We start from the raw sequence: 27,666 nt of genomic DNA on the forward strand, positions 1-27,666 counted from the left end.
AGTTTATCTTGAATATTAAATAGCTATGAGCAGAAGACAGGAGTATCTAAGACAAACTGTCTGTTCCCAAGCCTTGCAGTGGCAGCAGTCAAATGAATCCTGGAATCTCTAAAAATACCAACTCTTATTACTTTCTGTTAGGTATAGTAAATTATTTCTATAATTTTTACAATGAAACAAGCAGGAAAAAAACAGGTAAGTTGAAGACATAAAATCACCACCAGTGGAAGAGTGGAAGCCTTTGTTTCCACTCTCTCATGTCTTTGCAGGCAAATCTTTACTTTTTGCTGGGTAGGTATTTCTACAAAGTGAATAAAGACTTAGTAATCAATTTAATTAAGCTCAGTAATAAACTCTTTTCTTTTCCAGGTGTTAAAAACACTTAATGATTCAGATTCAGTTTGTAAAAAATTATGAGGTGTTCACTTAAAATCTTAATCCAAGAAGTTGCTCTGGTACTGCAAAGAAAACCAAAGGCAAGCCTACACAGGCAGGGGCAGGCAGGGCTGAGTTCTTTTGCCTGTTTTGTTCCCGGCTGGCCAGACAGAAACCAGCTCCAGCCCAAAACACACAATCGTTTTCATGTGATGTGTCCAAGCTAATAGGCCTTATTTAGATACAACACTGCAATAATACTTCCATATAGCCACAAGATCAGAGCAGGCTCCTGTCAGATGTCTCAGTGGCCAGGCAGCTGAGCTGTCCTCCACCACAAACACTGGTTTGAAAGCTTGAATCAGTTTATGGAGGTTGCTTTCCCTATAGCAAGTGAGAATTCTCACATCAAATCCCTTGCTTTCAAGATTATAAATATTTACCTTAAGACACTGGCCCCAAAGAAATTAGTATCTAGTTACAAAGAAATCTAGGTTCAGTCCTGGTAATTCTTGCCCTGACACAAAGCTCTTCTGAAATCCAGTGGGACTGTTCTCATGAGCAATGTCCAATGTCCAGTGGTAAGATTCTTACAACCAGCCCCCACCAATATTTTATTTTTGACATTAAATTGCTTATACTGCAGTGCTGAAGTTTCATGGGATTCTGCATGCAAACAATACCGACAAGCATATCAGCACTTCTCTAAACACAGCTTCCTAAAGTACTTAATGCAAGTCTACTGCTGGAGATGTTTCACATACCAAGTTATGCACCGAGTTCACAGCACAGACAAGTACAGTTACAAAAGCAAAGTCTAATTTTACAAAGGCTCCAAAATGATGTGTTCAATTTTTGACATGAATAATCACCTCCAGAAGCCAGCAGCCTGTATGTTTGTATCTTACTTGTTTACCTGGTCAGAGAGCAAAAAGCAAAGTCAGAATGTAATTCTGGGGTTTTATTTTAAAGGTAATGGGAAATTTTGCTCTCAGGACACTTACAAAACACCTAATCTCATCCCATTCTGTCTTACCATAAAACTGTCTCAAAATACAGTACAACAATGTACAGTGTGTTATGCATCCCAAAACCACACAGGTAATTCAAGGATTGCCTCCCCTTGCATCTACTTTTTTTTTTTTTTGGTCCCTTTTGCTTCTGACTGATATTGATAAGATACATAAGATGTTAATAAGATACATAAGTATGCTTATTTCATCATGTCAGGATTAGATTTAGTTAATTTGTTTTTTCACTAGTCACACATTTGAATTGACAGATAAACGTTTTAACAGAAACAGCATTTGTTTTTAACAAGAGAAGTACAAATTCAATGCAGAGTAACAAGAACTACATCTCAGCATTCAGAGCTCTCAAGTAAGAGTTTAAGAGAATAGAAGCTTGGAACTATGATAGAGGAAACTTACACTAAGTGTACAAGTCCAATTTCCAATTAATGTAAACTAAAAGTGCCAATTTATAATCAAAAACAAAAACATCCTTCATTCTCTCCCCTCCCTGCCTCCAGTAGTTTAACAGTATCCAGCCCAATTTCTTTTGAAGTTGGTTGAGGAAACAAAGAGACAACTGACATTAAGGTAATTTCAAAAAGATACAAAATAGGACTAGAGATGAGGTATAATGCAGTTTTGCTACAATTAACTGATGTATTTATGAAGTGCCTTGAGACACATATATAAGGAAAGCAACTGTGACAGTGCAGATGTATCCTCTGTCCAAACATTATGGTTTCATGAAATAACCTTTTGCCTAGATGAAAAGCACATCCTACTAATATTATATATATATATATATATATATATTAAAGAAAAAAAATAAAAGGCAGAAGTTCTGGGAAGACAGACAGCTAGCTATGAAGCTTTTAGAAGAAATCTATGTACATAAAGGAATGAGCTTTGTGTCCAGAACATCTTAAAATTTAAACAGATGAGAAGACTACACTAGTACAGTTGCAGATGTCTGTAGTCTGGAAAGGATCGTATCAGTGCAGATTTACATCTTCCCAGAGCAGACATGAAACAAGCCGCAGCAGTCCGAGACTTACACGAGCATTCTAAACTAAGCATTCTACAGTAACAGCTCAGGAAAAGAAAAAAAGGAGGAAAAAAAGAGAAAAGTTGAATCACATCCTAATTAAAACTACTTTTCTAGTACAAAAATCTTCATGTAGGTTAAGGTCTACACAGAAGGATACAGCTGCATAAATGCAAAAGCTCGTGGTTTAAAAACAACAGAGGAAACCTGAAGAGAAAAATGGAACTAAGATTGTAAGAGAGAGAAACAGGAAGAAAACAGGCAAACAAAACCAAATGTAAAGCATGAAGAAAAGCTTGTGAAGGAAAAGATAAATGAGAACAAAAAAAGGCAGTGAACCAGAATTATATCAGACTAGGACTTAATATTGAACTTAATTTTCCCTTTGCTACCGATCTATTTACATCTAAACTATCAATAGTTTTATCTGTAGCCATAATAAACCCCAAATAAAATATCTTCCCTTAGTTTTTGAATTGCTTCCAAAAAGAGTTAAAAACATTTCAGAAGCAGAAGGTTACAAATTGGGGAACTCTGAAAAGATTTGCAGCTATCAATGAAGATAAAAACCAGATACAGACCTTTGCAAAACAGGAAAAAGTATTTTGCAAAAGGATATGGTCAAACACGAAAGGCAGCTGGAGGCTAACACTCAGGTAATGAATGCTGAAATATGTAAGAAAAGTATTTCCTTTTTTATAATTTGGGTGGAGGGTAGTGAAGAGAGAAGTAATATTCCCACTTCAAAGTCCCCCTAAATTTTTATGAAGAGTAGTCCTTCCAAGCCTACTGCCACTACCAACCAGCTGCTTTACTAGAAATCTCATAATTTTTTGCTACCCCTTAAAATTCAGGTAAATAATCCAATTCAGAAAACAGTCAAAAATGTAGACCAAACATTTTTAAGAATTCCAGAAAGGGCTGTGCTGAAGAGGAACTCAACGAACTGAAGACTGAACGCTATACAGTTAATAGAGACTTTTCCACTGAAATATTATACCCATGCTCACAATAACAGATGAGCATTCCTGAACTACTTTGCTACCAGAAAGTATGCACTTTATTGGCCTTATCATTGATAAGACATTGCTCAGGCCTTTCTAGTGCCCTAAACATGAAAATATTAAGTGAAAACACAACTGAAGCCCTGAGCAACACTAGAGGCATCATGGTACATATTTAGTTGTTATCTGAGCCTGTCTTGAAGGTATCTGTCAAAGTCTCTCAAGCTGCCAGAGACAGATGACCACAAGAATGCCCTGCTGTCCCATTACCCCCCAAGGTTTTTCCTACAACAGTGCAGCCAGCACTCTACTGACCCCACTTCATTCTGCAGTGCTACAGCAAGTGTGGCGCCTTCATCTTACTCACCATGGGGGATAGATGTGGATAACATCCTGTGGTCTGCTCTTCAGGTGAGCTGCTGTCTCTCTTGTGAAGAGGACTTTGAGTATTGGCTCCTCTGCATTGATGACAGCATCCTCGGGTGAAAGCATAGCAAGAGACTGATCCAGCTGCTGGCAGATGGCAACTTGTATTGTGCACTCCTCAAATATTTCCAAGATCTTCACAATTAAAACACCAGATTTATCTGGGAAGAAAGTGAAAATGAAAAATAAAAATGCAAAATCTGGATGAGGAGAAATAAAGACGTTCTGGTGCTCTAAAGATGTGCATCCCTCTGTGCTCTGTCTGACCTTGATAAATCCATGTATGAGTAGAATATACAGCCGTATCAAAAGACCTACATTAAGCTTTTAAAATAATTTTTGTTTTCTCTATAGATACTATTGTAAAGAAAAAATCCCACCTGCACTTCTTCCAAATACAAATGAAATCACAAACTCCCTAAAAGAAACCCTCTTCCACCATATCTGAACTAAATCTTGCAACTCATTGACTTTGTTCAGTCTTTTTTATTAGATACTGCAAAAAATGAATTTATTTAAAAACAGAATAATCAAACATAGTGTTAAAAGTGAAGCTGTGTTTCCATCTTTGACCTTTCTCAAGGTAGTCAGGAACCAAGTTAGAAAAGTACAGAACATCCAAAAGCTGATGATTCGTATTGAGGGACAAATGTGGAGAAAGAAGGAACAAGATACACAGCCTAAAAAGAATTATTGCAAAACTGATCATCCATTTTATCAGAAGGCAGTCAAGGTAGTCAGAAGGCTCCCTTGTTTTAAAGCAACATTAACAGATAAAAGCATTTATATAGATCAATTTTAGCACTTTTGTCACTGCTGAACAAGAATTAACTTTGCACTGAAATTAAATTACTCCTAGGTCCCTTTGGATTCTGCACAGGGCAAGAGCTACTCGGACAGACCTTAGTCTGAGCTATAAGATTATGTAAGGTTTATTCTCATTCTCACCTAGCCTTACTCAGATCTGCAATTTGGTCACTGAGGGGAGAGGGAGAATAGCTGTTACCCTGCTAAATGCTATGAGCATTTAGTGGGGCAGAAGAGGGTCCCAGAGGACAAGGGCAGCAGAGCCCCAGTTCTGCCCTTCTTGATTTACAATTTTCATTGGGAAAAATACAACATCCCAAGAAAAACAGCTGATATAAATTATTGTCTTCCCACAGCAAAGAAGTAACGGGAGGAACAGTGAATGTGATACTGGAACTTAACAGCAGAGCTGTACTAGTTATTTGTTTGTTTATTTTAAGGCTCATTTCACAACTGTGAATGTTCTTCCTCTGGAAAATAAATCAAAATATTTTAGTTTGAGTTTATGAGAAACTTCAAAAAAAATTAACACAACCCTCAAGAAACCCAAACCAAAGAAACCTGGCCCTAAAACCTTTCAAATTTATTCAATAAAGTTGAATTCTACAAAAATAAAATAAAAAATTCTGTCCCTGTCTTTATTAAATTTCATACTGAAACAGAAATAAATCAATTTGGAAATATAAAACAAAATTGTTCTCAAAACCACTTTCATGTGAACCCATTTTTCATCACATGCAACATGCTTCTGCAAAGCATTCTGCTTCCCCTGAACTGGTATTTTCCAGCTGTAATAAAGGATTCCACCAGACAGTCTGACACAAGATGTACATAATCCACTTCTGTCCAAGCCATTACAGCTTGACCTCCCTTTCCAGATCTGAGAAGCAGGAGAATCAACCCTTTCTGCCAAGTCCTTTGAAACTGACTGATAAAGGTTGTCCCTGCTGCTGCTCCTCACTGCTATCACCTGCTCAGAGAAAGCTGTAACGTCACAGTGCCACTGCAGATACTACACTGTGATAATGTTTGCTTATGTGAAAATTCTGACAAGGGTGAGCACTGACTAGTTTTCTATGCCTGAAGGGAAGGGCTTAGAATATTCACATTTGAATTCTGTTTTGCCTGACTAGCTGCAGTTGTGTTCCTCTGTCAACCCCAAGTCATTTGGCACGCATAAACAAATTCTGCTAACCACAAAAATTCTCATCCTTTAAAGTAACTAAGCATTTACCTCTTCCCTCTAGACATACAGCACAATTTGCATTTACATCCACTTCAAAAACCAAGTCACAAAAAAATCAGTTTCAATTTTCAAATACACCAACAGCTTATTAAAAAAAAAAGTATTAAGACAGCTTGTGAGAGAGACTGCTCGTCACTTCTGAACTATGTATTTCTTATATGCAGAATTTTATGACACTTCTTACTGGTCAGCAGCTTACATGTTACTCATCTGATACAGCAGGTTGAAGACAATGAATGACAGCATAGTAACATTTTTCTTTTAAATACCTCTGACTGTAAAACAGATAAAAATACTAGGTAAATCAAGAACTACATCTGTATGAAAGTTTCTAAAAGACACTGGAGTAAAAAATATCCTACCAAGACATCAGAGTCTCTTGCAAGCCTAAAGTTGGTGGAAACACTGGGAGCTGATACTAAATGAAGCAGAATGCTTCTACACTAAAAGCATCTCAATTTCGACAAGTAGCCAAGTCTCACACTTGGCACACATGCACATTCTACAGAACCACAATCTATTTGTTTATTTAGATACACAGAGATAGTTTAGTTTAATTACTCTGAAATTATTATTACTGCTGATGATAGTGCTCTCTTGAACAACATGGAAAAGCACTTTGGATTGCTGGCACATGATGAAACACCAAAGTTCAGAATGTAGCTTCGGTTTTAATACATTTGGCTCTTGTATTGTTATGTCAATCAAAAATAAATCAAACATATGTGGCTGCATACTGAAGGGCAAATTTGTGGGTGAGGAGACAGGCTGGATCACTGCACATTCTACGGTTTCCAGAGTTTACTTGTTTGTTCATCCATGTGGAAAGCTCACTTTAGGGTTTTGCAGTGTTCTCCTTCACTGTCGGATAACTTACATCAATTCCCACTTGCTTGCTTAAGTTATCATTCACTTACTTTCATTTGCAAAGCAGAATTACAGCCCAAGAAATTAAAAAACAGAGATGTGCCTGTTTCATGGCAATATCCAGTCATCTTAAATAAGAAAGAATACCTTAAAATTGTATGCTTTTTTAAAGGTGCAGTCAGTAACTGTGCTGCAGTTGTGCCCATTCCTAAACTGCAAATTTCTTCATTTCCCATTCTGTCGCCCAGAATACTCATGGATTTCTTCAAGGTTAGTTTCTAGGAAAATTAATCAGCTAATTCAGCTAACTGCAAAGCCACTTCAGTTTACTTACTTCAAGGTAAACTTTATTCTCCCACTGAAAGACAAGTACACATGCACATTTGCTGAGAGTGAGCATACAGCTGCCTGGATGCAGTTAGAAATCTTCCATGAAGGAGCAATCAGCAATTTGAGGACTGCTTAGCAAAGCACTTATAGAATCATTGAAGATCTTGAGTTGGAAGGGACCCATAAGGATCCTCAAGTCCCACTCCCTGCTCCTCACAGGATCACCTAACGCTAAATCATACAACAAACATTCCTTGAAATGACAGGCTCGGTGCTGTGGGGATCCTGTTCTAGTGGTTGACCATGCTTTCAGTGAAGGACCTTCTCCAAATACTCAGTCTGGTTCCAGATGCCTCTGTGAAGTGAAATACTTGAGGGAGATAAAGATGGAAACCCGGATCAGCCTGATCAGTATGAGACACAGGTGCATTTCTCGGCAAAGCCCTGGGTGCTCTGAGCTCAGGTGACAGAGGACTGCTGCAACTCACTGGTCCTGGAACACAGCCTAACATGGACAGCTGCCACTTCCAGCATCTCTCCATAGCCTTCACAGAGTCAGCTGGAAAGTCAGAGGAAACAGCCACTGACAGGATCAAGGATCATTGGAAATATCTGGCCCCATGAGTATAAACAGAAGGTTTATTCATCCCAGGGGCATGAAGTGCAATTCAATCACCGATATACAAGGCTTAAGGTGCTACAAAGAAAGCCAGAAAGGCACTGATAAATCCGGCTGAGTATGAATTTTGCAGAGGTATTTGAGATGTACAACATGTGCCCTCTAAAGAACACCATCTGAAAGGAGAGGATCAGCCACCAAGGCCTGTAATGCTCCCTCACTTCTCATAGAATTTTCCATAAGAGAAATCTTCACAAAGACATGCAGTAACATGCTGGCTACTACTGAATCAACATACTGGTCACAGAAAGAACAATGGACAAGAAAAATCATGTACCAGTTAGGGCCTAGATTAGTTACATCACCCTTTGCAGAACACCACTGTGATCAATGCTGCTCTCTGAAAAACAACAGACAGAAATCATCGCTAGCGGACCATGATCAAACAAATCAGTTCCTCCACACTTTGCAAGTGCTCCCAAAGGAGTGAAATCCATGAGAGACCAACTGGCGGGAGGAACAAGCCATTTAAGCAGGGAAGCATCTTTGGTGAAGCCTTGCTGTGATTGTCCAGATCCTCCTCCCTCACTCCCAGACAAGAAACAAGAAGCTCTGACAAAGATGAAGAAATCCTGATCCAAACCCAGGCAAATGGAACATCCACCTCTCACTGCTACTGTTAGCAGAACCTTTGAAATCACAGGGATAGGTCTTTTTGGCAACAGTAATAATGGAATAAATCTGGCAATGACTTTGGGCATAATTTAAAAAAAAAAACCTGCTGATACATAACTGTGTGATCAAAACAGGACTATATTGCATGCATGGGTTCAGAAAAACAACCAGCAACTTTTTGGTAGGAGAAAAACTTATTTAGAACTACTAAGAACACAGACAGTAATTCCAGTTTAGAAAGTCCCTGAGTCAGAGATCTGTAGGAGGTATTTGGGAGAATACTTTGGGAAAATATCATCAAGTGTTAGCCCTACTATCAATTTTTCTAGGCATTTTGGTAGCTCTTGTTACTGCCAGAAACAGGATCCTAAGCTAGAGGCACTTTGGTTTAATCACCTAACAGATCTGCTCTGACATACACAGTTAATTATTTAATTCCAGGTGTCTTCTGGGAGTTGGTTTTCTCACTCCCATTTGTAACCCAGACATGAAGCAGTTCAAACAAAGATAATTCCAGTGCCTGGGAGATGAACAAACAAATTTCACACTGAATGCATCAGTTTCCTTGGGTACTTATTTTCATTTTTGTTTATTCTTTTAGTACACAGGGTGATGCTGCCCTTCAGTCATACACCATGACATCAAAATATATTTTGACGCAGTACTTTGCAGATGTTCTGAATTTACTCTGAATTCCAGGAGGGTTAAAAAGAAACAAAAAAAAAAAAAAAAAGCAGGGAAAATATAAAAAAGGGCAAAAAAAGCGCTCCCCATTCCTTTGGAGCTCACAGACTCTGAGGTCTTGAGCCCTTTGAAGACTTCAGATGACTCTACGGTCTTTGTCAGACTGAATGCCCTTAATCTTCAGACCTAACAGAATGGCTTCACAGCAGACACATATATTTAAGCTGCATCAACACTGAATGTACGTGGTCACAGATGATGCACTGGCCATGTCAAGGGCAGCTTAGGACCAAGGCTAAGAAGAAAGCCAGCCTGCTCTGACTCTCAACAACCAAAAAGCAGTTTGGAGACAAGAGAAGGAAAAAAACATTGAGGAGCACAATTTAAAAAAACAAACGTTCAGACATTCTGGCTTCAGTGCCTGAAATACAACTCTAAAGTTTGTTTTAATAACTCTGTAACTACCAATAAGGAAGACAAATGAGGAGGAAAATATAGAAATGATGATCTCTTGGGAGCCACATATTTTATGTTTCTCTAGTGACACAGTGACAGGAAGCTGAACACACTACAAGGAGAGGATCCATGGTACTTGCTGTATGGAAATTCATCAAATGTATCAGTAAGACCACATGCAGTTTCACCTCACTCCATTTTTGCAAAAATTTTGCTAAAATGCTACTGTTGAAGTGTTCCAAAAGAGCACCTGTAGCCTTAAATGGAAAGTTCTCAAAGGGAACAAACTCCCTTTAGAGCCAGTCAATAGAGTTCCAGCAGCAGAGCATTCTCTACAAGATCTATAGAGCGAGACAAAGCATTTCAGGACGGCAAACTGAATTCTGCATGGTTTGAATGTGGCAGCTGGGATAGCCAGTCCACCTCCATGCAGACGAGACCAGCAGAAGTAACAGTAACAGTGCCACATTAACAAGAGAAAAACAAAGCCAAGTTCAGTCTATGACAGCAGGTACTCCTGAATTTTTCAGTTTTCCATTCTCACTGAATATTTAGAAATCTTGCAATGTTGCAAGAATGCATCTCCCCCACAGGGCTGAAGGATGTGATGTGCTCATCTGAATACATCTGAATGTAACAGTCACGTGACACAAGGCAGAAATAAGTTCATAAAGGCCACAGTACCAATGCAGAAAACAGTGAACTACAACAACATAGACCACATCTTAGAAACACAGAAGAAAACTGGAGCTGAGGAAAATGACAAGCAGTGAATGGCTCTGCTCCACTGAGCATTCCAGGAAAAAACCCAACTCATATCCAAGCATGAAGGAGAACAAAGTGGAAATTATTACTATTGTGATAATGAAAAGTATATATAATTAGGACCATACACATACCTACAAGTACACATGTGAACTACCATGAAAAGCAAGACTGACAAAATAAAACTCCTCAGCTCAGCCACAAGACTTACCTCACAAATCAGATGGATAAAAAAGACCAAGCAAGCGTGACAAGAGGCAAAAGGAAGACTATTTCTCCACCTTCCTTTTAAACCAATTTAAAAATTACCCTTTTGCAAGTAGAGCTTTCTGAATAAAGCCATGACAAACTCATAAGAAGACACAGGGGAGGAAGATGAGCTTGCTTGGAGTCACATTAATATTTGAAAAGCTGCTAACAAATACATGCTTTGTGCAGAAATATTGAGGACAACTTGTTCTTACCAGCTGAACAGTCACAATTCTTTATCTTAGTGATATTCGAATGTTATGGGGAAAGGACAGATACTTTTAAGAAAAACAAATTACCATTACTTTTGCTCAAAGAACCATCAAACAAATAGTGTACATGAACTACAGTTCAGAAGCAAATTTCTACTGCACCTGGCATATCTAGTTGATGTTTCTAAAAAACATGGTTGAGAAGTTAAGTTATACTTTTTCTTAACTGGGAAATTCTTTAGAAATAAGCAGTTTGCAAAACACAGGTGTTACAATCAAGTCAAATTTCTACTAATCCTAGGTAAAAGCTTTTATAAAATAAACTTTCCCACTGAAAGTGCAAAGAATTGTGGGCAATTAAGGTTGGGAATAGTATTCCCTGCACAAAGAATGAAAGGCACTTTCTGCCTTTGGTTCAGTTGAATAGGTCAAATACGCATTATGGAATTATAAAGGAAACAAAGAAAATTCCAGTTTATGCCGTGTTTAATAAAGCACTCTAGCAACACTCTTCCAGATTTGTCCCACTCAGTTATTTTTTTCAAAGGCATTATTTCATCCCAACATCATTTAACTTGTAATTGTTAAATGTGGTTCCAAAACTGCAGTTAGCAGACACCCTCTCCTGGGACATCACATACTATCTGCAGTGGAAGAATAGCCAACCGCTTTCTGGTTCAAGCCACAAAGTTTTACTTTCATTCTTAAGCGTAAAAAGTATAAAATGTCAAATTACAGGCATAAATAAAAACAAAAACATAATTTTGCTTGGCATCCCATGATTGCTCTTCCTCCTCCCTCATGTATAAAATGCAGATGCAGGTGCAACAAACTCAGCAAGCATGTAGATACACAGCAGACCCTTGTAATCCAAAGTCAATGCTGAAAATCAGGTCTGGATTACAAGGTTTTCACAGGTTTTTACAAGGTTTGCCTGTACAAAACCATCTGGTTACCATTCTGATCTATACATGCAGTTATTCTTCCTGGGCTGGTAATTTCTAAAGCTATTCAAGAAGATTTTTCTCAGAAACACACCAAGCCTCTTATAGGCACAGTGGCTTCTTGCCACATTTATATAAATTTTTAAAACTCTGCTGAATCTAGCTGTGCTTTAAACACTGGACATTCTTTATAAGAACACATGCAAGCTACTAAAAGAGACTATGCATGTCATTATTGCTCCTCATAGGAAAACAACAACAATACAAAGAATTCTTGTTTGAAGAAGAAAAGTTTACATTTGATTTTTTCCTTTTGAATGCTGTAACAAGTTCAGACTGGCCTAGGAAAAAAAAATTTGCCACCTGTCATGTTTCTGATTTATAGTACTAACTCTTAAGCAATAAAACAAACTATCAAGAACTAAGAAAATAAGCAACAACTAGCAAATCTCAGATTTCTGTCTTTTTAGAAGAATTTTACATAGTAAGGGAAATCCTGTTAAGGGCTACCCATGTTTTCTTTATCATGTAAAAGTTTCATGGCATTCAAACTCCTAAAATCCTTTCTTCCCATCATCTTAACTAGTCACTGAAACTGGAAGAGAGGGAGTGATTGTTTATATCTATTCTCTTCTGTAAGCCTTTCAGCCTTCCTGCAAACGTGTTACATGTGACCCTGTTCTCACCTCCAGGGCTTCACCCTCCTCCCCTCAAGCATATGTTCCACTCGCCTCAGCAAGCTGAAGATGTTGCCCCTTGAAGGTCACTTTTCCTTGAGAGGAAGAAGCAGTTTGGAAGGAAAGATCAATGGTTTTGCTTTATTGTCAATTCACTCCTCAAATTCAGTTGTAACACAATCATGAATCTTAACCTTGGATCAACATGGATCAAATCTTGCATCAGATTGCAAATGGTAGAGAATAAAATGTTTCTGCATCTAAGGTAAAGAACTGTTTTGATGATAGCTGCAAGACAAACAAAACCAACAGAAGGCAGGATGTATAGAAAGCAAAATTTCAATAGTTACAGTAGGAATCCACATGAGTTTGCTTTAAATATTTTTAGTGTCCCCTCCTATAGACAGGAAGGTTGTCTGAATGTAACTCAGAAAACCACTATTTTTTCTTCCAGCAGATGTTGACAGGAAAAAGGTTTGGGTTTTTGTTGTGGGTTTGGTTTTTATTTTTTTTCTCTCTCTCTTTCTCTCTTTCAGCTGTCCAGATCTCCTCTTTGCCCAAACAGGAAACTTCATGGGGAAGTTGCAGCACTGCATACACGAAAAAGCCTGCAAATGGTCTACAAGCCCTTGCACAGAGTACCCTCAAACCATCAGCTTGGCTGATCAGAGACTTGCTGCTACATGGCCTGCACCTCAGCCCCCCTTTTACATCCTGTGAAGAACAGAAAATTTTGGATTTGTGGCAGAGCCTGACATTCGCCTCTGTTAGAGGTAGACCACAGAAAGCATCCAACCAATGCTGTGTGCCATGGGCAAACTCTGGTATTCCCTCCCTTCAGGCCTCTGCCTGGTATCGTTACCTTGATTTACCAAAGTGGGATTCACCTTGCTGGAACCCATAACCTTAGTGAGTGCCTATCCCAACACAGGGACTGGCAGCAGAATGTGACTCTGCCCCAAATTTGTCAAAATCTGAGAAAGCACAAAGGTTTTTTCTACCCTGCAGAATGAGTCAGCCAAAGTAAGACCCTGTGCGCTGCATAAACACCAGAAAGTGCGTGCTGAAAGGAGGTGCTCTCTTCTGGGCAGTGATTCATCCCAGTGACCAAGAGGCAGCCAAACCACAGTGGTTACTTACAGAATGGGGTCAGGGAGGTAACAGACAGGAATTCTTTTAAAAAACAAAGCCGAAAACTAGGGTGTTTTGAGTAATATGGACATGGATACAACCTAAAAAGTAAGCAACAGCAAAACAGAGGCATAAAATTCTTCAATATGAAATGCCTAATGGGGGTGACAGCTGGAACTTCTGGAAACATTTTTCCTTAAATATCATATGTAAGGAGGACTTTAAACCAATCCCATTTGAAATTGCTCCCCGCTGCTTTAGCAATGAACTTCTGGTCTGCATGTCTATGGGATATCCAAAATGACGTGACAGCTCTTCCAGCAGCTAAGTTACTTCAATCCTCCACATTAATCTTCAGGATTCTTTAGTGACTCAAATGAGTTTGTTATTTGAAAAGTTTTTTCCTCTAATTCCGTGCCGAAGTCAGAAACAGTCTGAGAAACGGTGTGGCTTAGAAATATTACTGAGCAAAACAGAGGAGAAACAAAATTCAAGAATATTCTTAGATTAGTAAGATCACCTTAACTTTAACCTAAAGAGATGAAAGCTGAAAGTGGCATGCATTTGCTGTGCTGACGCTTCACATTCCTGACTAGAAGCAAAGAGAAGGTTATCTAGTTACATTACTAAAATTTCAACTGTTCCAACCAATGTGCTCCAAACCAAACACCAGTTTCATTTTGGTGACACAAAACATTATGGCTGTTCTAAAAATACAATTATCAAAAATAAATTTTGCTCTAGATGGTAAAAGTATCCCTAAAATATTGTCACAGCTATTTTAATGATTATTTTATAATTGTTATACTTTGGAATAAGGATTGAGAATTGGAAGTGAAACTCAAGCTGTGAAGTTGAGGTATATTCCTAAATTTATGGCATGTTCAGCATTTTTCAGAAATTGTAGCAAATGCTTGCAGGGTAAATGAAACAGTAGCTTGTCCTAAAGACTTCTTGTACATTTTTTGTTATGATGGAAAAGGCATATCCCAGAAATAGTTCATCTTCTGCCAAAACTAAATAATTTTAAAGACACTCACCAGAATGTTTTAAATGTACTTAAGAATAGAGCAAGGTATTTTCCCATAGCCTTTTTCTCATAAAATGCTAACCAATTCTGACTCATTTTCTGAAAGAAAGAAGAATCAAAGAAAGGAATTCAGCCAGGGGCAGATGTTTAGCATGGAATGTTTCAGCCTAGAAGTTGGTCTAACAAAATGGTGAGCAGCCAAACACAAAGTTTTGTAATGACACATGTGAAACCAAGACAAAAAGAATATTAGCATATTAGCAATGTTGCAGGTCTGTTACTACAGAGTGCATTAAAAATTTTCCTTTTATTTAAAAGGCAAGCCTATTCAATATCTATTTTTGTTCCATATTTGAGAAACAGCAAGAGGATATCCTCGCACCATATAAGAATGATGAAGTAACCTCCCATGGTTTTAAGTAAGCATGCCTGTACACTTTTCAACATAGCACTTCTGAAAAGAGCTGGCTAAAGACATATCTGGTTCCCTGATGTCACTTTCTAGAGTGTATTCAGATACTGGTGAAATTCCAGAAGACTGAAAGGATGAGGATATTGTGCTACTATTCAGGAAGGGCAAACAAAGTGGCTTACAATAACTGGAGACCAACTAGCCTGACATCAGATCTAGGCGAAGTAGCCTAGAAAAAAATAAGTAAGAAATTAAGGTCAGAAATACAATGTGCTATTCTGCATGGGTGGCATTTTGAAAACACAACATGCAAATAGCCAAAGGATGTAAAGCCCTCTAAAGATCCAGTGAGAAACTGAGACCGAGCTTTAGCCAACGGTTTGGGTGTAATTTTAAATCATACAACCTCCTTAGGAAAAATCAACCATCCTTACTATGAGTACTGCAGACTTTGAGCAGAATGAAAAAAAAAAAAAAATTAAAATTCTGACAGCTAACTTGGTGAATTGTAGTTAGAGCTTTTTTACCAGTGGAGAATTATAACTGAGTAACAACAGTTCCAGCAGGACTTGCAAGTAAACACTCATGTTATTAAATGGTTTCATCAATGACATAAGGAAACTCTGTGAATACCACAAACTCAAGCAAATCTGTGACTAAAAGAGGACAGGCTTGAGCTACACGGTGATCTGAACTGGATGGTTAGCTGGACTACTTAAGTAAAATCAGCCAGGACACAGCACAAATACTTCCCAGTATTTGTGTATAGGCAAAAGAAACAGGAAGAATAGCTGGAGAGTGGGAGACAGCATCTCAGAAAAAAATACCTGTAGAAGTTAAAAAATCATACTGGACAATCAGTTCAAGGTGAAGTCCTTGCACTGTGCTGTGACCAAAGCCAAACCAGACTCAAACACTTATCACAGGCCTTGAATATCCAGGAGGCTGAGAAGTGAACTGGACCTGGCCAATGATTTTAATGAGCCTAAAACTGGAAGAGCACATAGAATTGCTATGGTTGTTCTTAAGACCCTTCTGAAAAGTTTGAGAGTGTACAGTAAAAAGTCATGAAAGTCACTTGAACATGGATGAAAATGCTTTAGAGACCCTTAAAGAGCTCAGTCTGTTTAGTTTATGAAAATTGTGAGGCAGCAGAGGTTTTGCTATGCAAGTGCCAGAAAGGGAAAATGTCACATACTAAAGACCTCTTTGAGGGAGAAGCAAGAAACAAAGGAGGGGAACTGAAGCCAGACAAATTCAGATTTGGAAGAAAAACCATCTTTAAGAATTTGGGAGTAGAACTGGGGAAAAACTCTCAAGGCAAATGATAGTTTCACTTATCTGCATGTTTTCAAATTAAGACCAGAGGTCTTTCTGAAAAATAAATGCAAGTTAATATATGCTCAAAAACAAGCAGTTGGCTTAATACAGAATAAATGCTTGACATTTTGTAGACTATAGTCACACACACAGAAGCTGATTTAAAAAGTTAATTCTTTATACTTAATCTCTATGAATCCATTACCTCTCAGGAAAGACTACTGAAAGGTGGTGCTATCAGTCACCACTAACCAATTCGTATGACTCCCACTTTTATTTGTAAGTGATGTACACACTGTAGTTATGCTTTACACTCATTTCATAGCTGTGCTCTATTGGTTCACACATGGTGCCATTCACAATTTCAGCACTTATCCATGAATTTTTGTCCATGTTTGTTTGTTAGCAAGAAGTGATCACAAAGCAAAAAGAACAAGAGGAAAGGTTGATTATAAAGAAAGAAAAAAAAAAACCCACACCAAAAAAATCTGAACACCTATAAATTAAAACTTGAATTGTCCTACAACCTGCTGAAAACACCATTTTTCCATGTGATGCTGGAAATCAAGGAGCTGTGAAGAACTTAGATGGAGGCTACTTAAAATATATCCTTTACCTTATACATTCAAATGATGACTGAGTTGTTAGAAACCTTCATATTTACCAGAAATGCAATTATTAACTCAGAAGACAATCAAGATAGCATGAAACCCGAGTCAGGAAAGACGAGCTAATAATATAAACTTCACTTTTACCTCTACATAGGCCATGGATACATACACGTAGGTATAATATTTTCACAGTGGTATTGTGTAATGCTTCTTACCTGAGGGGATTTTATTATCTGAAATACACTGATGCCTCCAAAAGCTAATGGCAGATCTTTCTCTGTTCTGGAGCCGACATAACCTCTCAGCTAGCCCGCCCCTGCAGAGAATAAAGGAATGCTCAGTTTTGCCAGGAATCAGTGTTTGGTTTTGCCAAGTGACAAGCCACAGGACAGATGTATATGTAGATATATGTATGTATGCTTTCACCCTTAGAGACAGAATCATACAGTAAATTTGTATTTTGTAGATTAGCTCTTCTAATTTTGAGTTTTTCAACAGAGTTACTCCCAACAAAACACACACCTAGGGCCAATACACACAACAAAATATTTTGGTATCTGGGTGTCCAAAATGTTCACATTTTCAGTCCTGTCTCCAGTACGAGGAGCGTAAAAAAAGGTTCCTAACTTTCCCTTGCTCTTATGGACAGATCCTATTAGACACCAGAGACAATTGCAAATTCAAAACAAACCAGTGTAACCACTAGTTATAACAGGTTGGGTTTTCTTTTCCCTCACAGATTTGTTTGTCTGTTGGCAAAGAGTGATCACAAAAATATTCTTTTACCCATACTTGACCCTATGATTCATTTCACAAGCTGGGTCAAGTGTGCAGTTTCAGTGGTCTGAACACTCTCCAAGATGAAATTAATTTAGCATTCCCAAGGTGAGGAGCAGAGGAGTAGCATCTAGCACAAATACACTTAAGGTAACACTAAAGCAATTCCTACCCTTGGATTCAAAGCCAGAAGACATAATTTCTCATTTTTAAGAACAAGAAGATGTATGTGTTGGAAGCTGTCTTTGGGCTACTACAAAGAGCTTTGGATTACTGTGGGAGTGTTTGAGCATTTTTCTTTAGCTTCAAAGAAGTTATTTGCATAGAGACCTACTTCATTCCTTTGTTGCAGTGTTAAGTTTCTCCACAGGTACTATCCAATATATTAATAAAGATTTCTACTAAGGTGAAATGTGTCCTTGAGTTAAACTGGTTTAGGAATCACCAGAGATAGCATACAACCACCTTATGACTATTTGTGCACATGAAGAAAATTTTTTGGCTTAGTTAAAAAAGGCAAATAGTTTGGTAAAGCTCACATTGTAAATGTGAAATTGGGAAGACACACCTGTGGAAACCAAGAAGGAGCTGAAAAGGCTAAGCAGGACTTCAGGTGAGTTGTAAAAAATAAATAAAAAATCTCTCTTTGGTTACCAGTTATCAAGCAATTTCATCTACAGACAAGTCAACACATTCCATAAAAAGTAGTTAGCAGTGTCAGCTGAATTTTTAATGAACAGCTATATCCTTTGCAAAATTATAATTATCACAAGAATTATCAGATGCAATGGCTAAACATCTAAGTAGCAGATCACAGGATGAACTCTAAAATACAAGAGCCCCATTTTAGCCAAAATAACCTATAGAAGTTTTGCAGTTTACATTGATACATCTCTATGGCTGGTGTCAGGCAAAGAGGAAAGAAACTCAGAGGAAGAAGAAAATCCCCAAATCCTCGAAATAAAGAACCCAGACTTAACAAGCTCTGAACCCACATTAACAAGCTATGAACCCTGCTATATTAAGAAGGAAAACAAACAAAAATGTTTAGAAAACATTGGGATGCAGTGAAGTTCCAGGCAAGCTTAACAACCTTGTTTAATCTTGGTTTCAATGAGGACTTAAAGACGGAGAGACAACTAATACAGAAATGCACTGGAAGCTTTGGTTCCAAGAGAAGCACAATCAAGCACAAAACTTCATACAGGATAACCTGTTCTGCTGATAACACTGTGCTCGTCCACATTTCCCCCCCATACTTGAGCACTGAAGCATTACCACACCACAACACTCGTGGGCAATCAGTTCTACACATTCCAGCAAACTGCCCACCCAGTTTCTCTTCTTACCAGGGAACCATTCTCAGATGCAGTTGTAATTCAGCTTGGCTGGGTGACCTACTCAAGCCATGCTGGAACTGGTAGATGCCAGCTCAGCTAGGCTTAAAAATGCAGCAGTAAAACGCATTTTCAGATTGCTTGTTTAAAAGCCTTGCATGCATGAGTCTGCATCTGAACTGTGGTCGGACTTAAGCAATACACTATACAGTTAGTAGCTCAATAACTTGTTTTGCTGAAAGAAAACTGTTCAACAAGAGTGTGCTCCTACTTCATTCCCTCCACAGATGCCAGTCAGAGAAATACATTTTATTTGTTCAAACAATGCAAAAAAGCCTTAAAGTACCTGCAGAAGAGAGCAGCTATAATTGGCTTACAGCCTAATTTCCCCCTTTTTTCCTGAACAGGGCTATGGTTGTGTCCAGTCAATCAGTTCCTACTCTTCTGCAAGCCCACTACTGTTTATGGCAGGAACACCCTGTAGCAAGAAGGAAAGAAGCAAGTTTCTGATTCTGTGGCTACTGCAAACAGCAAGATATCACTCCTGTTTCAGGCCTGATATGACTACCAGGAGGGTCCCACTGATGCTCACAATTTCATTACTGATTTCCTGACCATGTCTGTATTAGGATACCAGTTATCACAAAGGTCCATGAAAAGTTAAACTCTGATTTTCCTTAGTAGCCCTCTGTGCTAAGTTCCAATATTTATTAATCATCATACTTCCATTCACATTCCAAATGTGGTTAAAAAAAACCCAGAAAATATCATAAAGCAATTTGCATCTGCTTGGTTGCAGAACATAAGATATAGCTAAGAATGCATTTATGAGAGGTTCTCAGCTGGTCATCGGAAATGTTGTTTTTATACTGTTTCATAGCTTGTGAAGTTAGAAAACACAGTTCAAGGACATGCCATGGACAAAAAGACTTTGTATGGCCAGAACAACAGTTGATACTTTATGGTTTGTTTCTTTTAAAAAGGTAGAAACAAAGGAGTTAAAACACCACTGCAACCCAGAAGGATCAACCCCCTTTTTAGCTCAAACACATAAAGGAATAGGTAATTTCTGTCACACAAGCTAACAGATTTGCTGACAACAGCATTTGGAAACTACTCATTCCTTCCAAAACAGTACAGGTGCCCACATTGTAAAACACTTGTGCATGTACTGTGAGATAATGGGAACTATACAGATTCAGAGTCGCTCCTGGCTGTGCAGCAAGAGGTAAGCCAACATCTGGGGGATATGGGTATAAAATTGGCAAATATATTTTGATTACTAATGTATCAATTCTGTAATCAAGGGAACTGACAAACTATTTTATTGAAATAATAAAAACTAGTTTAGGATGTATACTTTCCTGACCACCACTTCAAACTTGCCCCCAGAATGTTTTAATACAAGCAAATTGAACACATTCAGCAAATTGTTAATGCAAAGGCTGTTTGGAGAAGTCAAGCTGCTCAGATACAATCTCCACTGCCCACAACCTTTTTATTTTTAATCACAAAATTTCCAGAACAACTATTTTGTTCCTTTAATTCCCTGAAGGCAGACAGATTTAAAAGCAGCAATTCATGTCCTATTTCCATACTAAATCTGAGCTTGTTGAAATACGGTATTTAAAACAACACATTGCCTTTACTGTCCATGTCCAACAATATCCACATGAAAGACAGCTTTGATGGCTATAAGGAAGCTCAGCATCCTGTAGAAAAGCTCAGGCTCTGGTAGTTGCCCTACCCACAAACTTTAACAACAAGACTGAAGAGTTTTGTGACAGGAATCACCAAAACGTAATGCTGAGCCTGATCTGTGACTTCCAGGCTGGTTCCTATCTCCCAACTCTAATGAGGCTAACAGAAAGCAACATCAAAAGAGCATTAGTGAGTCTGTTGTGTTTTGAAAAGTAATTTTCAATCTTTGTGAAGTGTTGGAGATCTCTTTGTGTTTATTTATTAAGGTTTTTATTCAGCAGGGCACTTACCGAAAATAACACCCTATTAATCCAAGGTTACTCCTTTACAGACTTAATTTGAATTAAGTCAACACTCTTTACTGAGTTGTCTCCTTGTACACAGTATACACTCCATATAATTCAAAACAAATATATATTTCCCCATCACAAGACTGGCCAATTTCCACCTTCTCTCATTTCAAAGCAAGGTGAAATCTTCTCTCCTACTTTCACATTAACTAGTGAAGTAACTGACACTCAGCTGTCCCATCCCATTCCTTTCCACTCCATGGGGCACTTGCTAAAGAAATAAAAAAAGCCCTGCTGACTCATGTTCAACTTGCCAGTGACCCCCAGGTGCCTTTCTGCAGCCCTGCTTTCCAGCATCTCATTCCCCAGTCTGTACACACAACCAGGATTGCCCCGTCTCAGATGCAGAATCCAGCACCTGCCCTTGTTAAACTTCAAGCAGTCGGTGACTGCCCAGTCAAACTCTTGATTTGTCAAGGTCTCTCTGTAGGACCTTTCTGCTCTGGAGGGAGTCAACAGCTTCTCCCAGTTCAGTATTTTTGGCAAACCTACTTAGTGTCCCTTTGAGTCCTGCATCCCAGTGGTTAATGAAGATGTTGAAGAGAACAGGGCCAAGGATGGAGCCCTGCAGAACCCCACCAGTGCCCAGACCCCAGCCTGATGTCACCCCATTCACTGTAACCCTTTGTGCCTGACCTGTGAGCCTGTTGCTCACCCATCATTCAGCATTGGTTTTCCAGCTGTATGCTGGACATTTGGTCTGGAAGGTACTGTGAGAGATAGTACCAAAAGTTTTGCTTTTCAAGTCCAAAAAGATCACATCTAGTGGCTTTCCTAGATCAGCTAAGTGGGCTACTCTGTCACAGAAGGGTTTAGAAGCAGGACTTCTCCCTCATGAAGCTGTGCTAGCTGTGACCAATTACAAACATGGCACTTTTTTTCCCCATTAGCACCAAACACTTGGCCCAGTGAAACCATCTGCACTTTTTAAAAGAGAAAATATATTTTAACTTTCTCTAAGTGCAAAATAATTTTACTGTGTACACTGCTAGCAATGACAGGTGGTACGTCTGTACTGCAGCCATGATAGTCTTCATTTATATTTTCTTAATCAAACAAGAATTTCACTAGCAAAGAAAAGTAAAATAGTTATAGAAATAGTTAAAATTAGCATAAGAACATGACCATCTAAAGGGCTAGTCTGTTGTTGTTATACCCTTGTGCCACTTGTGGATGCATGTAAGAAAGAACATTCCCAATTTTAGAGCAAAAATCTGCTTCATTTTTGCCAGCTCCCTCTTCCCTTGGCAATTTCCTTTATTTTCAGGACCTCAGTTGGCCTCATGTGACAATTGTGTTTCATTTCACTGCATGTAGTACCAGGACATTCTGTAATTTTCTCCTCTTGATAAGACAAGTTAATTTTAGCTGATCAGATTTGTATGTGGTCTGCATACAAGTAGATACAAGACAATTTAAAATAAAATCTTGGGAAATCCTGTTTCTTTAGAACTATAAACAGCCACACAAGTATTAAAAAAAGCCAAACAAAAAGCTAAAGCTTATTCTTCACAACTATAAGCTCTTGCAACATGACAGATTTAGACACAGAGTTTATAACTTAAGATAGTTATTTCCTACAATGAACCTCTGACTTTTTTTTCTGATGGAAATAAAATCTTAATGGAAAATGTAAACAATTCAGAAAATGTTTAAGAAAGGTTTACCTGTAGACAAGAGAAGCTGAGTACATGCATTTTCACTTCTTTTCTCTACAAATACTGAATTAACCCAGTTATTTGTTTCATCTTTGTAATAAATGTTAAAACTTGCAGTACTCAACATTTCTCCATTCTTTCACACTATGAAACTTTGAAGGCACTGGAACTAATACAGTTCAGACATTTCACCCCATAGCATTAACATGAATTTCAAATGTAACAAGAAGAGCTTCTTGAAAACTGTTCTTTGCAATATATACTCTCTCCCCTCAAGTTTATAAATCATTTGCATCATGAAGTGAAACTAAAGCTTTGGAATGGAATAAAAGGGCAGGAGCATGTAACCTCTTGACCTGATCACCACAGCAATTCATCTCAGTACCAAGCACCATTAATAGCACCTAATTCTCAACTCAGTAGCTCACAGGTGCCATACAAGGCCATGGATCTGGCAGTGCACCTGGAAAAATTATATATTCCCACTGCATCCATCAACAGTCTTGTTTAAATAGAGGAGGGCAACTACACAACCATATAACACCAGTGTTTAAGGGGAGTGGCATTGATGGCTGTAAGAGATGCTCTGCTTTCCTTACAGCATGACCAACTGGCATCTCCTACAGCACAGCTCTTCAGAACCACCAACACCCCTGAAGGACAAACCCCACCATACACACTACCTGCTTTCCCCTAGGGACCATGGTAGAAATAATCTTTACTTAGGACACTTTTGAAAACAAAAACTAACATTACAGGGGATACAAGAAAACATATGAGAATTAGTAGATATGGTGGGAAAGTAATTGCTTCTGCCACATCATTCTTGTCTTCACATACCAATTGTGTTCCAAAACCCCACTTAACCCCTAACAAAGGAGAATTGCAACATGCCCCGTCAAATCTGGCTCAGCAGCAGCACTGTATATTGTGCATGCTGATTTGGGGACATAGATGGACTTCTAATTTTATTTACACTCAAAGGTGTTGAATTTACAGTCAAATTTCCAATGCTAGGATCACAAAAACTTATTTCAATTGTCCATAATTACCTTACTTCTGAAGATTTCTGTTGCTTTGGTTGGTTGTGTCTCAGTTTTTTAGTGTATGACAAGTGCATCTGTAACAGCGTCAAGCAAACAATACTCTTTCCTCCCATCTAGGCAACTGCCCATTTCCATTTTAGCACCTGGAGGTTTCCAGGAAGAGAGGACAGTAGAACAGAATTTATCTGAATTTTTCCAGACACTGTTAAGGCTCTTTTCTTGGTTTGGTTTTGCTTGGGATTTGGGGGTTTAGGGGGGATATTTTAGAGGGATTTCTTTGCAGTTGGACAGAAAAATGTACCCATTGACATTACAGGAGCATAGCTGTAATCACACAATGCAAATATAAATGCAGATTGCAGCATGACTGTAAGATTTCTACAGAAAATATAAGCTAAAAATTCTTGAAAATATTATCTCTACTTTTCAAGATAGATTTACACATGTCAAACACCAAAGAGATATAAAAAAATAAATACTTTCTATTTTCTTTAAAGGGGAAACAAAATGGGAGGAGACCTACTCTACCTACATCAGGACTCCTCCATGAAATATGCATACACAGTACAGTCTGGATTTGAAGCTGAACCTACTGCACAGGAATTCACATAGGAAGATGGCAGCTCTACCACCCGCACCACCTCTGTGCAGCCCATGAGGCACTGGCCTGGAGAAAGAGAGCTAAGCAGGGCCAAGCAGAGACTCATGGCTCTCTTCCACCTGCTAGCAGTTCCAAATGGTCCATCTGAGTGGGAGCTCATGGGCCAGATCCAGCCTCAGGATGATTCCCCTGCTCACTGCTTTTTCTGCTGTGGCCTTGATCTGCAGCAGAGGTAGGAAGGAAGGAGAAATGACAAGCCCACAATTGCTTTGTAGCTTTTAGCTCTTTAACCACAAAGAAGGGATTGTCACTTGATCAATCAGGAAGCTGACAAACCTCTCCCCAAACTGGCCTTCAATCCACAGCACTAAAAACCTGCGCTTTCCTATTGAGGATGCAAACTTATACCCACTGTTATCACACCAATGAAAATGTTCTCTGTCAGCAGTAAAAGGAAGGATGGGAGAGACACATGGAATTAATGCCCTGAACAGGAAGAGTGAAAAGATGACAATTACCTGGATGAGCAAAGTAACTAGATAAACAACACTCATAACTAAGGAATTTCCTGCCTCTTCCCTGTTCCCAAAGGAACCCAGAGTAGAACCACAGGATGGAAGGTAAAAAACCCTGTAAGCTCTGTTCCTCTGGCCACTCCAGACAGATCACATTCTATATAAATGCGGATGGTTTGGTCTTCTTTTTTTTTGTTTTTAAAGCAATCTATTCTCCTAAACACTTGTGTCAAAGTATCTTTGCTGTAAAGCATTTTTTGCATCTAGACTGTTGATAGTAAAGGTCATCAAATGAAGCTGGAATTTAGAAAAAGACAAATCCACTACTGGCAATAAACAGCTCAGGAACTGCTTTAAGCTGGAAGAGCACCTGGGCAAAATACCACTGCACACTTGTCCTGTTTTTATTACATTCACACATACTTGCTTTTGGCCACTAAAAGGCATTTTTGGGGGTTACAGCTTTGGTCTGACCTAGTACAGCTGTGTATGCATGTCTTCTAAAGCAACAAGAAATAAAGCTTGATTGCAAAAGCAAAGCACTTTTAAGTACAGAGATCCTCAGTAATTAGGACTTCCAAACCTGTTTCCTCAGACAGCATTTTGAAATAACCAAGACTATTTTAGAGAAAAATAAGCTATACCTATTAACTACAGATTTACTTTTTAAGTAATTGATTGATTATTGTACATAGATTCAGCTGCAGAAGTAAGAGAAGCACATTGTTAAAACAATAGGGATGTATAGCAGCACCATTTTTAATTGTGGTCTCCACAGCTTGAGGCCTATCTTCACACATACCATTTAAGTTAACATAACTTTCTTTAATTCAATATAGGAAGTGACCATTTCTGCACCGTAATTAGCTAGAACATCAGGCTTCAACTGCTCCATCTCAGGCTACTTTCTTTCAGTAGTTACATATTTTTCTAGTATATTTAAAACTTAGTCACAGACATTTAAATTTCACCTCAAGAATATGTCCTTCCATTGCCTCCCTAATGCTCTGTTACACTCTTCAGAACTATTGCTCATCCACTCCTTTTCTACAATATTTTGGATAATTTTGCCCTGACAAATCTGGAAAGGACCAAAAAAAAAAAACCCACCAAAAATAATCCTAAAACCTGAGCATTTTTGCAGACCTTCTTGAGAATCACAAAGCAATGAAATGATTAGAAGCTAGAGCAGAAGTATGTCTACTCACACATTGGCATTATTAGAAGTGCAAAAACCAATCAATTTGAACAGGAGCTCAAGACTGAGAGCTTTCACCTGAGATTTTAAATTTAGTTCTTCCTTGCCCTTTTTTGCTTGTTTACAGATAAATGACATTCTTTAAGTTTTTCATATTTGCAGCTCTAAAATGTTTACCCGTGTTACACACGGTCCAACACTTTGGCAAATGTCGTCTTACTTATAATTTAAGAAAAAACAAACAAAAAAGAGTTCCTTAAGGTGGGCAGTTCATTTACCTCAGTAGCTTCCTCTTCTTGGCAGACTCGGCGGGGGCTCTGGGGGCCTTTCCTGCCTGCTTCCTGGGGGTGCGGAGAAGGGCCTGTGCTGACCTCAGCCATTCGCTGGCCGGTCGCGCTGTGACATCCCCTGTGTCCCCTGCTGACCATGGCTGTAACCCCTTGCTGGATCCTGGAGTAGTGGTCACCAGGGTCGCCTCTCCTCCTCCCACGCTGTCATTATCAGATGAGTACTCAGATATTTCTGTCGAAATTGCCTACACAAATAAAGGTAGAAAGCTATTTGAACAGAATGCTAATGAGATAGTATAGCTTTATGTAGGCAGTTTTATGTTACCCGGTAATGCACAAATGGAATGCCAATTTATTAACATAACTTGGACAACTTCACAAAACTTCATAAATGCACATTAATCTTTTGTCAGTCAACATCAACTCCTGAATATAAGGATCGTCTCCTGAGGAACAACTGAGATGAGTAATATTTAGTTTTTTCAAATAACTAGCTCTGGAGAATTAAGCTAATGCTTTTATCTAAGGGAAGTTTTGAGGAAAGCAGAGAGAGGCTAATGAGTGACAGGGATCATAACTGGCAGCTGAAAGAAAGAGAGCTTTTATATAGGTATTCAAGCAAACAGGAAGGTCAGCTTCCATAGTCTGAATGGAAGGAAGAAACACATGCCTTTATTGACAGCTTATAGCTGGCAACAAATCTGTAACCTTTCATTAAAACATAATTTTGAACACTAAAGCAGGCCTTCATCCATGTCCAGCAGGACTACAGCTTCCCAGGAAGGTTTCAAAAGTTGAGCATAAGCTGTTGGGCTGTCTCCAAGGAGGATGGATCACTGGTCAGCAGTCAGGGCTGGGAGCCAGCAGGGCTGGAGTTCAGCCCCAGAGAACCTCGCTGCATGCAGCTCTTCTCCCAGAAACTCACAGGACACACTGAACTCATCCCACTGAGGGAGGGATGGGAGTAGAGGATGAGAAAGCAGCAAAAACAGTTCTGCAGAGACATGAAAGGCTGAGAAGAGGGCTGGGAGAGAAAATTCACCTGCTTTGGCTGAGCTTATTTTACTCTTCTCTAGGGCTTCTGCAGAAGCAGGTTAACACTGCTGGGTTGGCTCCCTAAGGTGAGCTCTGCACAGCTGTTACATGCATTATGTTCTCTTGACCCAGTGTTTCTTAAAGTACTGAGTATTAAGCAAAAATACTTGGAAAGTAGCATTTTACCAAGTACAGAACAAAATGATCTAAACCACTGAAACAGGCAGAGGACTAAGAAACATGAGCTGGGCTCAGTCTTC

The 27,666-nt window shown here is 38.8% G+C and overlaps 1 protein-coding gene across 5 annotated transcripts in view; it reads right to left on the reverse strand.

Annotated features, from left to right (window-relative positions):
• Positions 1-27,666, reverse strand: part of SPIDR (scaffold protein involved in DNA repair) — a 199,527-nt gene that overhangs the window by 120,868 nt on the left and 50,993 nt on the right. For all 5 annotated transcript variants that reach the window (XR_015771929.1, XR_015771930.1, XM_088051736.1 and 2 more), the window contains exons 6-8: positions 26,360-26,616; positions 17,114-17,214; positions 3,805-4,024 (exon numbers count right to left, since the gene is read on the reverse strand). Coding sequence is in view for 3 of the 5 variants with exons in the window: in XM_088051736.1 (XP_087907862.1) it covers positions 3,805-4,024; positions 17,114-17,214; positions 26,360-26,616 (578 nt within the window). In the remaining 2 variants the exon portion in view is untranslated. The remainder of the gene's footprint in view (positions 1-3,804; positions 4,025-17,113; positions 17,215-26,359; positions 26,617-27,666) is intronic.

This window comes from Pseudopodoces humilis, chromosome 1, assembly GCF_049639895.1.
Source record: "Pseudopodoces humilis isolate 2021_Gansu_Grassland_sample_001 chromosome 1, ASM4963989v1, whole genome shotgun sequence".
NCBI lineage: Eukaryota > Metazoa > Chordata > Aves > Passeriformes > Paridae > Pseudopodoces > Pseudopodoces humilis.